Source organism: Perca flavescens, chromosome 14, assembly GCF_004354835.1.
Source record: "Perca flavescens isolate YP-PL-M2 chromosome 14, PFLA_1.0, whole genome shotgun sequence".
NCBI lineage: Eukaryota > Metazoa > Chordata > Actinopteri > Perciformes > Percidae > Perca > Perca flavescens.
The window spans coordinates 16,971,410-16,985,545 of record NC_041344.1 but is presented as its reverse complement, the minus strand read 5'-3'; the positions used below and the strand labels follow the sequence as shown (position 1 = coordinate 16,985,545).

General features: G+C 39.6%; 2 protein-coding genes across 3 annotated transcripts; both read right to left on the bottom strand.

Moving 5' to 3' along the window:
* Positions 1–509: 509 nt before the first annotated feature.
* Positions 510–5,191, bottom strand: rida (reactive intermediate imine deaminase A). Of its 2 annotated transcripts, none has more exons than XM_028597470.1 (6): positions 4,912–5,191; positions 3,715–3,820; positions 3,207–3,261; positions 3,036–3,104; positions 1,704–1,759; positions 510–1,024 (listed from the first exon to the last, which is right to left on the bottom strand). In XM_028597470.1, exons 1-6 carry the CDS (start codon positions 5,043–5,045, stop codon positions 968–970), a joined length of 477 nt encoding a protein of 158 aa, XP_028453271.1. In that variant the 5' UTR covers positions 5,046–5,191; the 3' UTR covers positions 510–967. The 2 variants fall into 2 exon arrangements, with proteins under 2 accessions (XP_028453271.1, XP_028453273.1); XM_028597472.1 differs by lacking the exon at positions 4,912–5,191 and adding an exon at positions 4,600–4,802.
* A 2,028-nt stretch (positions 5,192–7,219) lies between these two features.
* On the bottom strand, positions 7,220–14,118 carry stk3 (serine/threonine kinase 3 (STE20 homolog, yeast)). The gene is made up of 11 exons (XM_028596785.1): positions 13,741–14,118; positions 12,693–12,773; positions 12,375–12,503; positions 12,139–12,253; positions 11,570–11,734; positions 11,231–11,398; positions 10,911–11,048; positions 10,527–10,652; positions 10,240–10,444; positions 9,786–9,979; positions 7,220–8,618 (listed from the first exon to the last, which is right to left on the bottom strand). Exons 1-11 carry the CDS (start codon positions 13,761–13,763, stop codon positions 8,460–8,462), a joined length of 1,503 nt encoding a protein of 500 aa, XP_028452586.1. The 5' UTR covers positions 13,764–14,118; the 3' UTR covers positions 7,220–8,459.
* Between the last annotated feature and the right edge of the window lie 18 nt (positions 14,119–14,136).

Below are 14,136 nucleotides of genomic sequence, written 5' to 3'. Positions count from 1 at the left end.
TGTATGGCTGCAGTTTCTCTTTGCAAACTGTAGAGTTCTACAGCACTTAGTCTTTATTTTCAGATGATGTCACCATGTCAGGATAACTTAAATTCTATTTATTATCTGTATAGAAATTTATAATAGCAGATTTTCAATTTAACTTGAACCTAGGAATCCATTCTTTACTTTTCTACAAAAATTATAATTCTAAGGAAACCAAAGCCAAAATATATTTGATTTATGAACTTATTTTATTTTTGGGTAGCTGGCTTTGATTTTACAACCATGTTTGTAATAATTATGAAGAGCTGAGGACAGTACACATCAATATAGGAGCATCAATAAGATAAGTGTACATTTGAAACTTTTGTTTCTGAGGTGTCATGATTTCTCTCTGGAAAGATGGCCTAAAATCTGTAATAAGCTATGAACTGTCAAAAAATTAAAAAGACCACGTTAAAAACGACACATGCACTTTCTTTGTCGGATGTGACGTTTTAAGGCAAAATAACCATTTTAGAATCAGAGATGGTGCTACATGTGTTTTTATTAGTGAGAGCTGAGCTTTTAAAATATGTTAAAGTATTTCTCTGTAACCGAACAGAAGATGAGATACCAAACTATAAACAGCACCAAGACGAAGCTGAATCTGGCCACTGTGACCAGGAATGGGTTGTGCACTCACCCACTTTATCATTACATTTTGTTCTATGATGGTTAATTAAGTGCTGCTCTATTGTTCAGGGTTTTAATCTAAAGTGGTAGAATACTGAAAGTAATTCAGAAGTGTAGTCAACCAGCTACAGTGGCCAGAGGAGAAACAAATGTATGCTAAAACCTTAAAATATGGAAAAAGAAAGTCAACAAGATCCTAGTTTGGTCTTTCATGTGTCATCTGGAAATACTCTAAGGCTCCCACTATTCCTCCACTATAAAAGGTCACTTGATGATTAGACTACAGCTTGTTTGGGATGTGGCTGTCTAGTCAGCAATCTGAGAGAGGACCGAGAACAGCAACCGCCTCAATTTCCACCAGACCACCCTGAAGACACAAAGGAGACAATGAGGACATGGGGAAGAAGGCAATGTGGGTAATAAGAATACAATGCTTCTCTGGGATTTTTCTGAACCAATATTAGTGCCAAAATGTGGGATAAAAACTGAAGTTCAGACGTTGTTCCTGTGTGTGCAGAGAAAGCCTTATTTAACCTATACAACTATTGTTTTAGATTTGTTCGGTAGTGTGAGAGTGTAAGACGATCTTACAGCAAAAGTGTGAGAGTTGGGACCCTAGCATGCTAACATTTGCTAATTAGCACTAAATTTGCTGATAGACTTGCTGATGTGAATGCCATTAATTTTGCAGGTATTTGGTTATAAACCGAAGTATTAGGACAACAATTTTAACTTGATGATGCCACTAGATGAAAATTGAGGGGATCACCAAAGTTATTACAATTCATCCTAGGGTAATGTCTGTGCAACATGTCATAGTGATCCATCTAATAGCTGTGGATATATTACAGTCTTAACAAAGTGTTGAAATACAGTACATTCAATATAGTGAAAACTGCCGGATGATGGAAAATACATGGCACGGATGAATGAGCATGCATCTAGCTACCATGAATCACACCACCCCATGTGTATTGATGTATGAATCATGTATACCACCGGGTACTGCAGTTCTATATTGGTGTACAGGTTTTGTTTGTACTCACTCTGGGGAGAGCAGCGACTTGGTAGGCAGCTCTGGCAGGGAAGTTACTGCTGAAAACTGGAAGGAAAACATTTCCATTCTATCAAAAGCATATTGGACCAGGTTAATCTTTGACTCTTCTCCATGAATGGATCATTTATAGAGAAAAGTCATTGATAAACATCATAGATAATATTTCCGGTGCACCAGCAACTAACAATGCATACTTTGTTTTAAAACACTAGAACGAATAAAAGTAATGTGTTAAGCAGATGGGAAACATGACATTTTTCAGAAGACAAAAACTGTTTTATATTAGAGACAAAGCTCACAATGCAAATCCAAATAATCACACTCCGACATAGTCAAAACTTTGGCCTGTGAAGTCAAAATTCACATGACTTTGGATCACACGTGTCCTCTCCTTCTTCTCATCAGGGTCAGGGAAAGTTCTCCGTCTGTGGTTCAGGGTTGAGTAAAGTTAGGAGGGAAGTGGGAGAGCTCAGGACCTATACCCGAGTCAATGGCCTGCGCAGCAAAGCTTGCTGGGAGGGTTAGGTTACATCTGTGTGCCTACATGACGGTGTCCATTTACAACTCACTGGGCACTGCAGCTTCCATTACACCGGTCTGTTGTGATCCAGGAGGAAATGCCCAGACTGTGAGAGGAGGCTGAGTGAGCCTGCCTGACAGGTGACTGCTTCATCCGTCAGCAGTCATTTTCTGAGAGATGTTCGTGAAATATGAGGCGCCACATATACGGATCCTAGAGTCTGCTGCTGGAGTAATGACAGACTTTTACGGTGCTTCATTGTAATTTCTCAGTAAATTGTGTGCTGGATTGGAACACTTGTACAGAACCGCATGTATTGTAAGATGGATGGCTCCATACACAGGAACATGTATGACCATCAAGATAATTTGAAAATATATATTTTTTTAATTAATCATACCTTCCTTCACAAAGCAAACGGTAGGCTACACATCAGCACTGTCAGAGATGGTAGACATTCAGCGCCTTGCTCAAAGACACAGTGACTCAGGTGTTCGTGCAGGCAGAACGGTCAGGATTCTGTGACGGGACCACAACAGTGGTGCTTATATAAAGTGAATAAAGTAGACTGCTTGTATAGGTGACATGGTCACTGATGTAACAGGAGCTCTGACAACCTTGTTAAAGGCTGCCACTGTGTGGCTGCTTTCATATATTAGAATATATAGAAATATGAGAGAAAAACATGACAGGACATTTTACCAATTCGATTAGATGACCACATATGTTTTCCATTATAATCTACTTTCTCGCATTAAATATAACACACTGAGCGTTAAAATGAATAAAGTATTGCCTTACATGTTTTGTAGACCTCATTGACGCTGTTAAAGTCGTTGATATCGGCGAGCAGCACAGTTGTCTTCACCACTGAAATTAGAAGAGTTAAGTTTAGAATGTTTGATCAAATCATATAAAAACACATGAGCAGCAGCTGAGTTACTGAACAGCCGGACAGTACTGGGATCTCACCATTAGTGTAGTCACAGCCAGCAGCTTTAAGAATCTCCCCCATATTGACGAGAGCCTGAGGGATGATTGTGATACAGTCAATCAATATTTAATATCACCTTGGTGGTTCAGATTGAATTGAATTCAGATGAGACCTGGGAAACATCCTCTTATTTTGATTCATCGCTGTCAGTGTATTGATTTTGTTGTTTTGTCCGTTTAATGTTCTGTTTTTATCCATTTATTTTATGGGTTTTACTTCTATGACTGGAAGAACTTTTTGTGTTTCTTTGGTGATCTCTGTCAATTTCCATTTTCTTTGGCTGCAAAAAACTTCATAAGTTATCAAAAGCATGAAACAAATAGAAAACAATTTAATATCGTATTGTGCTCTAATAAGTAGCACTACTCTACACTCTGTGCCTATATGCTCCATGTAAATAAAACAACTGTGCTTCTTGATGATCTTAAATGGAAATTACTGATGGAAACGGTGTTAACTTACTACTCTGGGAGAAAATTTCCTCACCTGTTTTGCCTGGGCCTGCACCCCTCCATCTACCAGCTGACCAGAGGCCACGTCCATTCCCAGCTGACCCGAGATGTACATTGTTCTGTCCACAACCACCGACTGGCTGAAGATGAGACACAAACACAGACCGACAAATACACTACACTTAGACAGCTTCACACTTTAAAGCTATAGTGCGTAGTTTCTGCCACCCCCATGAGGAATTCTAAGTAATGACAACAAAACTGTCTGCGCGTCCACATGATACAATCCACTGCCCCCCCTTTTAATCTGCTTTAAATACTTCTCAAATGAAATAATGATCTTATTTTTCTCACTTATGAATGAACAGCATGTACAATTGCATGATGTTAAATGATTCTCTCTGATGGTTGACTAAAAAAATAAAAAAGGTATGCAAACAAAAACAAAAAAATGTATCTACACTTTAAATATCTCAATGACAAGTGTGATCAGTGATCAGTCTTATGATTCTGAAACCTGGATTTCATAATCTAAAATCCCAGTCATTTTGTGCTACTTTTTTGTGGTAGTTTATCAAGTCAAATGACAGATAGGAACATTTTACCACCAGACACCAACAATGGCTAAAGAAACGTGGATCCTGGAATCCAAGATAAATCAGAGGCCATCCAGTCAGACGTTACTCCACCCACACTGACAGCCAATCGGCCAGAGCAGGAACACCCCTCACATTGTGCGCAGACTGAATTGAAAGCGACAAACGCACTAGACTTGTATTTTTGTCAGAAGAGTTCTGATCGTTTCAGTTAATTTGGTTTTCATCAGGTAATTAGAAAACAAGGTGCTCTTTGTTGTTGCATTTCTGAAGATTTAGATGTTAAGTGCAGATAAAGTATTTCTCAGGACATACATCCTTACCTGTATATTCCCTGTCTGACAGGGGCTTTTGGCGTGTAGGGGATTTGTCGACGAATAGATGCCATGATGTCAGCTGTCTGTTTCTACTCTGCGGTGCTTCTTCTCTGCTAAAAGTTCAACTCTGGCACTTTTTATGGTGTCAAGTCAAGCAGGTTGAGTTCATTGTACACTAAGCCCCGCCCCTGATCAAACATTGGACTGTCCTTGTGATTCATCCATTCATACAAACACTTTATGTACCTGCTTCTGCACCCCAAGTGTCGCTATAAAAAAAAAAAGATGCATACAGTATGCATCTGTAAGTTTCCTTACCTGTATGGACCGATGGCAGCCGGGGCTGATGTAGTGTTGACGATCTTTCTGTTGAGTGCAGACATGTTTTCCTGATTTGTTTCCCCAAGTCTTTCTACCAGAGTGGCTGTGAACGGAAAGGAGTCGTTGTGCATGTGCAACAATTCATACAAAGCAGGAAGAGTTGCTGCCGTAAAGTCTACCGTAATGTCGGGTAACAAGTGAACGCTGCATAGTTTTGGAGGAGCTCCTGCGTGCAAACAGAAAACAGGAGCGTCCCTAGTAGAAGAGTAACGGTACGACAGGTGGTCATTCATGATGGTTTCTACTGCAATTGAGTAGGTTCAAGTCTCCTTTTATAAACTCAGATTTAAGATGAAAGCATTCCACTGCAGTTGTGGTTAAGTATAAGTAACTTTTATTATTTCTTGCACCTTTTCAAAATAAAGTATTACAAACAAAAGATAATAAATTAGGTGATTCAAACATAAATGTTTACATTCCACTCTACATGCTTAAGTCAGAATCAGAAGGTATTATATAGTGGAAATAACAGTGAAATAAATGAAAACAAAATCATATATCTATATATATCAAAAAGTGATTTCAGATAACTGTCAGATTCTCTACAATGTCACATTTCAAACGGGGCTTTTATTTATTTATTTTTTAAATTGTACAGCGCAAATAGTGTCTGTTAAAGCTGAAAATCCAGCTTCCATATTAACAGTACTCTTATCTGTGCAGTTAATACAATAGCATTCTACTAAATAGCAAACATAATTATAAACATGCAGTCTAAAACACGCAGAAATCAAGCCACATCGGTTTGACAAAGGGCAGAAATATTAACAGCCAAATCAGCTACAAGATTTAAACCAGCGTCACAAAAATAAAAAGTTTTAAACACATTTAATAAATAAATTGTGAATGCTTGTGTGTAAGTTGCCAACCGGCTTAATTCATGAAAACAATGCATGGCAAGGATGTTATTGATTTCTGTAAAAGAACAGTTAAAAAATAAGACAAAAAAAAAAAACTTACAGATATGATCATTCAAAAGAAACATTACTAATTGAAATTTGGATTCAGTTGTTTAAAATGTCCAACAGATGAGAAATAAGATAGTGTACACAAGTATATTTATAAGATTATGGTATTATCAAAATGTCAATTAATATGCAGTATGGGCTGAACCATCAAGACTGCATATTAACATATGTAACAGAAACCTGCAGACATATTTTACATATATTTAAAGAATTCTTCAAAGGGTCAATATTAGCACGTGTAAATTCAATATGTCAAAACTAAACAACCACAAGAGAGAAGTTTTTCTCTCATGAAGTGAGAGTAGCAAGAGTTTTCAATGAAACATTCAAAATTGTGAAATAAAGCCCAACTGACAATGGATTTTGAGTCCAATAATTATATCAATATTTGAGAGCAGATAATCTTTTAACAGCCAATGTTTATATTTTTAGGATAAACACAACATTTTCTTTCAATTTGTTTAAGGAAAACAATCACTGCACTGACAGTTTTGTGTAAATAATGAGCATGTGTACATGTTCATTCCTATCTAAATGTCAGAAAACTGTAATGGAGAAAACAAAAACAGCACATTCTCAATCATACCTGCTGAAACATTGATATAGGCTGCAGGAAATTTGCTTAAAAAAATCCTAATAATTTTTTTTTTTTAAATGAGTCTCAGACCGGTGCAGGGGTTTGGTTTTTTTCAAGTATCAGTCAGTCACTTGAGTCTTTTACAGTCACATGTCAGTTTACAGGAGTAGTCGTGTCCAGCACTGGTCATCTTCTTCACTGCTTTGCATATAAGATGGCTCAATATCTAGTCTAAAAGTTTTAAGGCGCTGACACACCAACCCGATTATCGGTCTGTTCCGTGTGTTCCGTTGTCAGCCGGAGGAGCCGTTGGCGTTCATTTTGGCCGATTTGACTTGTTGAATCAGCCGGTGGGCAGTCGGACTCAATTACCAAATCTGACTGGTGGAGCGCTAGCCCTTGACTAGCGAATCAGTGCACGAGATAACCAGAGCTGACGCCAGAATCTTCTCATTACTAGCAATCGTATTTTCTTCTGTTTAGCAAAAATGACAATGATCCTTCTTGACTACTATCAATACTCTCTGATGAAAACAATGACTGTTGTTTACAAGGTCTAGAGAGATGTTCCGTCATTTCCGGTTATCATTTTTTGGGTGACAACACGTTAGCGCCGCCTGCTGTTATGGAGAAGTATTACGTCTTGCGCACGCGCAGAACGTACGCTCAAGTCGCCGTTGTTTCGGTGTGTTCCGAGGCACTTTTTGGACCTCGGGGAGCCGACTGCCTTTTCTGCCGACGGTTGGCCGTCAGGTTGGTGTGTCAGAGCCTTTAGAAAGTCATATTGGAATCTGAAGTTAATCAATCATAGTGTGAAACAATTACAGAAAACATCATTAGAACTAAATCTGCAAGGTTTTTAAAGACTGCAGGGACATTAAAATAAAAGTCGTAGTATTTTGGAATGCTTTGCTTTTTCAAAGGTAGGAATGAATTTTGGTGCCAACTCAATCCACTTTGAGTGAAGTGGATCATTTTGTCAAGGAAAGAGCAGTGGGTAAGTGGGACTGGTGTGTTATGAGACACCAAGATGCATGGAGTCAATATAGCCAGTGCACTGAATGTTTAAAAGAAGCCCCAAAACAACGTAATTAAATAAATGATAATGAAGCATGTTTTTGAATTTTCAAGTCCACCATGATGATAACATGCATGATCCGTTCTTCACCACCCACATGATTTCCGTCATTTCTGTCCATTCTTGCAGCATTCCACAGTCCACTTCCAACTCATCTCCAAGTGAGGAAATGGATTTAACCAGCTCACGACTTGGTTGTAATATTCTGTTTTGTATTTTAAAACCAGGTTTTAAATATTTTAAGGCATTCTCAACTTAATCAGCATCATCTTGATTGTCTTTGGTCATGGACAAGCCTCCACAGCTTTTTGTTGCAGGTATTTCCAAACTAGGCTCTATATTATATTTACACTGAAAAAGTCTAAGGAAAAAAAAAATACCACTTGTCATTGACCACTGTGATTATACTGCTGCTACTGCCAGAGGATAGGCTTCCTTATGGGTTGATGGGGATTCCCAAAGGGCTTTCTGTGTGATATGGAACGTTATTTCATTTGGAAAAGGAGAAATTTGTGTTGTGACTTTCAGGTGTATAATAGCCATGCCTCCATTCTCTCTTTGGCTGCAGTCCTGAGTATTATTCATGGGAGGGCAACTTTATAGGAACAATAGAAACAAATATAAGATTTGGAGGAACAGCATCTAGACATAGTGTAGAAACAAGGCAGATAAGTGTAGATTCCAGGAGCCAAAATGGATGTAAAAGAAACATCCAACTTCATTTAGAGGCAGTTGGCAGTCAGTTAGAACAACAGTGGGTTTTCAACAAAGACAGACGGTCATCTTAGTTCCTCTGAGTCAAAGGGACGTAAGTTTTGTGGTGATGGTGGCTTTGGGAAACCAAGACTAGAAGAAGGGGCACTCAGAAGTTCTGTTGTCGTCTCTTCTTGGCATCCATGGCATCCAGGATGGGCTGTCTCTTGGCGGTGTATCGCTGCCTGAGCTCCTCAATCTCCCGCTCCATCATGGGATCCAAGGCAGTCAGGCGCAGCTGCAGCTCCTCAAAGTCCAGGTTCTTCAGCTGATCAACAGCACACAATCAGAAACAGACAAACAATGGAGAAGGAATGAGTCATATTTAGTGTCTTGTTGAGAATAATATTGCAAGAACTGTTTCGCTTTTGGTTAGGGCTGGTCCGAATACCATTTTTTGAGCTTCGAAGCTTCGGTAGTAATGAGCATCGAATATTCGAAGCTTCGGAGAGAGGGGGCTGAACATATTATTATCTCTAATAAAGGCAGGAATCTCTATGTGTCTGTTTGTTTGCATTTTGATTTTTTTGAGAACCTTTCATCCAAACGACTTCACAAGGGAGTGCAGTGTCGTATTTGGTGCAATATAGATAGACAGGCCAGACGCGTTCAGAATTAATAAACTTTTAACCTCAAGGATCACCGTCTCGTCAACGGGACACTTTGTGACTGGGGCGTCGCTGTAACCTCGATAAAACTTCCACTCATGAGCGTTTTTATAACTTTAAAGCATTACATCTTTAAAATATACAGCCATGTACACAACTGTTACAAAGTAAAATAAAATAAAACAATTTAGCCGTAATCTGCGAAGCCGAGAGTGCATGCATACCTGTTGTCGTTGTCCTTTCAGCAACAAAGTGGTATTTTGACCAAAACTTGATTTTCATAAATCCCCAAGACTCCAAGGAAATGTAATATCCAAGCTTTATATTCAAAAACGATCTCTTCGCCTCACAATGTTGAAGTTTCTGGCCGAATCACAACGGAAAAACGAGAAACAAACGTTTTCCATTTCCGCACTTGTTATCGCCGCTAGCTTCTCTGCCCAGCTTGCTAAATGCTCGAAGTGGGCGTCATTGTGTACAGAGTCCGACAGTATCTTCTTCTTCTTCTTTGTAGTTTATTGGCGGTTGGCAAACCAACTTAAATGTGCATTACCGCCACCAACTGGACTGGAGTGTGAACGAGAGATAAATGCAGAAAATAAATAAACCAAAATAAAAAAAACTAAAAAAAAAACGAATATTCGAATGTGAAATTTTCAATTTGAATACTAACCCACCAAACAAATATTCGGGTCCAGCCCTACTTTTGGTATATATATATATTTTTTTAAAAACACTGAGGCACTGGTGTTTAATTCCTTTAATTAAACACCAGTGCCCCATTAATTAAAGCAGTACAATCCATGCTTATGGTAGATGTTACTCACAAAGTCAAAGTCTCCATCCTGAGGCACCTTCCAGTTGTCAGGGAAGACATTCTTGGACTGGATGTGGTAGCCGGGCTGCTCCTGTGGCTGGTTATGGTTGTAATTCTCCTGCTGCTGGGCTGCCTTGTTGGAGTCCTGCTTGTCAAAATAGTCCATGAAGGATGGACGTATTGGCTGTTGGGGGGTGGCGTGCCCTGTGGAGGAGAGAGAGGGTTTTGTTTCAACACCTGAATAGTCTCCTTAGTTAATACTCTATTTTTGCCATACCTTCACCCCTCTATGACAATCTTACAGACTACTAAAACTAAGAACATTGACACTTTACCGTTGGCTCAGGCCCTCATTTAACTTAAACTTTTTTAACTTAAAAAACTGTTTTATGGAGTGCGGATGAGATTACAATTCAATCCCCTTTCTCCCAATAACTGAATAAACATCATGTGTGTGTGCTCACTCCTCATTGATCCCTGGTCTTCCTCCTCCTCGTCATCATCATCACTGTTGATGACCATTGTGCCCAGGTCAGACTCTAGCATGGTGCTGCCGTGTTCAATCATGGTCTGTGCCCCATCACTCATGGTGCTGGTGGCCCGCATGGTCCCTGCACCCTCTGAGCCCGACTTCACCATAGTGTGAGAGTCCACCTCTGTCTCCTCCTCCTGGAGGACATTTAGTCATATAGCTTCAAAATATAGCCTTCTAATCAAGTCAAGTTTATGGTTAACATCTCAGCTTACGTACAGAGTTGTCATCCTCCTCCTCCAGCTCTCTCTGCTGCTCCTGCTGCCTCTTGGCCTTCATCTCCATGGCTTCAGTAATCAGATCTCTAAGGATTGTGACCGGCTTGGCCTGGCTGATAAATGGGTGCTGGACATCCAAAAGAACAAAAATAAAAGTGTTGTGGTAATGTTAAGTGACTCAAATACTCTCTGACACGGTGTCAACACAAATGGAGCATCTATGTTATTTTGTTCACCCCTTGCATATACTTATACAAAGTATTCCTACATCAGAGTTTCTCTGAGTGCATACACCTAGGTGTTGATGTTCTGCTATTATAAGTTGATATCTGTGTGTGTGTGTGTGTGTGTGTGTGTGTGTGTGTGTGTCCTTCCTTCCTCCAACCTGTAGGAGCTGCGTGGCGGTTGCTCTTTGCTCTGGATTCTTGACCAGACACTTCTTGACAAAGTCTGTAAAGTCATCTGACCAAAGCTCTGGCTTCCTGAATGTGGGAGGAGGGTTGGTGGGGATCATGAAGATCGCCTGGAAGAACACAAAGAGGTTTCAAAGAGTCAGATGGAATAACAAAGACAAGGATTCATGAAAGAATTATGTCAGCTGTTTGTTCTATAGGTACCTCAAATCCAAACTTTCTACCAACCCCTGGTTCAGAGCTGACGGATTGGGTCTAAGCACCCACTTCTTCAAACTATTTTTACACTCACTCTCATGGGATGGATGTCAGCATAGGGAGGTTTGCCCTCTGCCATCTCTATGGACGTGATGCCCAGGGACCAGATGTCAGCCACACAGTTGTAGCCGATCTCCTGGATCACCTCTGGGGCCATCCAGAACGGAGTACCAATTACAGTGTTTCTCTTTGCCATGGTGTCCTTCAGAGAAAAAACAATGCCGGTATCATCATTATGGACTTGAAGTTTTTGAATCACTTAATATGGATTCACAAAATCAGTGAAAGATTATACATTCCAAGTGGAAGTTTACCAAGAACATTCACTTTGCTGTCACTGGTACAAACCCTTAAACAACTGCAATAATGTTACCGTTAATTGTCCAGCAACTCCAAAGTCTGCCAGTTTGGCATGTCCCTCAGTGTTGAGGAGGATGTTTCCTGCCTTGATGTCCCGATGGATCTTCCTCATGAAGTGAAGGTACTCAAGACCCTTCAGTGTCGACTTCAGGATAGTGGCAATCTCTTCCTCAGTCAACTGTAACAAAAAGGAGCAAGAAAACACACAGATAAAATAGGATCCAAACAAAGAAATTAGACTAACGCAAGTGTGACTTTGTTGTATTTTTCATGTAATCAGTTTTGCAAAGTCACAGACATAATCAACCAGGACATTTTCCCTCTTACTACACAGTTAAATAAGCATGGCAAATTATTAAAATTGTTATGTCAGTGTCTACAGCAATGGCCACTGAGGGTTTTATCACCATTATAGGTATTAAAAAGCAATGTCTTGTTAATGTCAATGTCTTGGTCAAACTATTTCAGTCTAGGATATACATTTCCACAATCTGCTTGGAGTTAAAATATAACATAGAAATATAAACTCTGATCAGTTGTGAACCACTAACATTTTAATATTCTCTCTATGTCTGTACCCACCGTCTTGTTGCGCAGTCTGATGATGTCAGAGACAGAGCCGGCTCCACAGTACTCCATGACAATCCACAGGTCTGTGTTTTTGAAGTAGCTGCCATAGTATTTCACTACGTAAGGGCTAAAAGGAAATGAAAATGAAAAAAAAGTGGTTATCAAAAGAGAAGACAAAGTTTTGTTAAGAACAAAAACAGCAAAAGTGAAAAACCTCAAGACGTCAGAGAGCTGTGTTCTCCTCTAACCTGTCACACTGCTGCATGATGGAAATCTCTTTGATGATCTCCTGCAGATCAGACTCCACAGGAACCTGCTTGATTGCCACCACCTGGCCTGACTCCTTATGGATGGCTTTGAACACGCTGCCATAGGAACTACAAACGCACGTACACAAAAGTCACAATATGTCCAGAGTGCATTTTATACATGATAATATTAACAAATAAATGCATTACACAGCAAATGAGTCGCATCTTAAAAAGTACAGACGAAAGTACAAATAATAAGTTTCAGTCAGTGGTACACAGTGGAAACCGAGGTTAGTCATGACACAAACATCTTACCCTTCACCGAGTTTCTCTAAAACATCAAACACTTCCTCCGGTTGTTTGGTCAAACTGTCCTCGCTCAGCTTTTTCAGCTTGCTGAAAGAAAAGGGAACAGATACATTGTGACTTCAGAATAATAGTCTGCCTAAAACAAGTAGTGAAACCAAACTAAACTACTATACCATAGGAGCATCTGAAATCAAATGCTAGGCAGTTTCTAGCCATTTAATAGCATTGCAAATTATATAACGTTACATTGAATATATTTGGGTTTAGGACTGTTAACGTTAGTCGAACAAAACAAACCCTCTGAAGACATCATCAACATGTGATAGGTAATCATCACAGTTAGGTAACCTTACACAATAAAGCTAACTGTATAGTTGGGTATAATGTACAATTACGAAAAGAACAACAAAGATATATCACGTTATTGATACCAGCTCTTTCTCCCTCCCAGGTTAAAGATGATCTTCAAAGAAAATTAGCTCCTGTAGCATTTAGTTGGAAAGACAACCACATGAATCACAATAGCACCAATTAGCCATTAAATGGTTGCCAATGATACTCATTTGTTTTACAGAGTTTTGTTAGATTGTTTCAACTCACACACAATCCATTTTTTTACTTCATGTCCAAATAATACCGTAGCCAGATCAAAATGCTCCCTAATGCATTTACGGAGTTACCCAACTACGAAAAAAAGCTACAAAGCAATTCGAAGCTTTAACACAAGACTTGGCTATTTTGGTCAAGAGTGACCTCGAAAACCATGTACTCGTCTTAACTGAGTAACGTTAGAAAGTTTGACAGAAAACTGGTCAAGCTAACTAAGTTAGCATAAAACTAGCTAAGCGACAGCTTACGTTGCCTACCGCCTACGTTTTAGACCGAACGCGGCAAAAGTACCGCTGCGCTCTGATTGTTTCCAATGATTTGCGCCGCGCCACGACGTTCTTTGCCGCTGCGCAAAACGCGTTTGGTCTGAAAGGCCTATTAGCCTTTAAGCTAACGAACTAGCTAGGCAGTAGCTTGGTTTAAGACCAGTTGGAAGTACACAAACCTTTTGGGCGCAGACGGCTCCATGGTGTGTAACTTCAAAAAATAAAAAGTCAACAAACTTAGAGTAAGTATTGGCAGTTATGGGGCCAAAAGTCAAGATGAGAACATTGTCGACAGAGTCGTTGTTGTCAAAAACTAGTGGAGGGCCACTAGCTGACTGTTCATTAGATGATGGACCGTTTGGTGACACACCATTTTCCACAGCGCCCCCTGTTTGACCGGAGTACAAAACAAAAACAACTACTGTCCTTAAAAAAATAAAAACACTGAACAACCTTAAATAAATAAACCACAAACACGATTGTATACGAAGGAATCTGTCATGTAACGTGTTCATATTATTTGCGTTATTTGGCAAAAAGGGAAACTAGCTAGCTATGCCAAATGTGACGGAGTA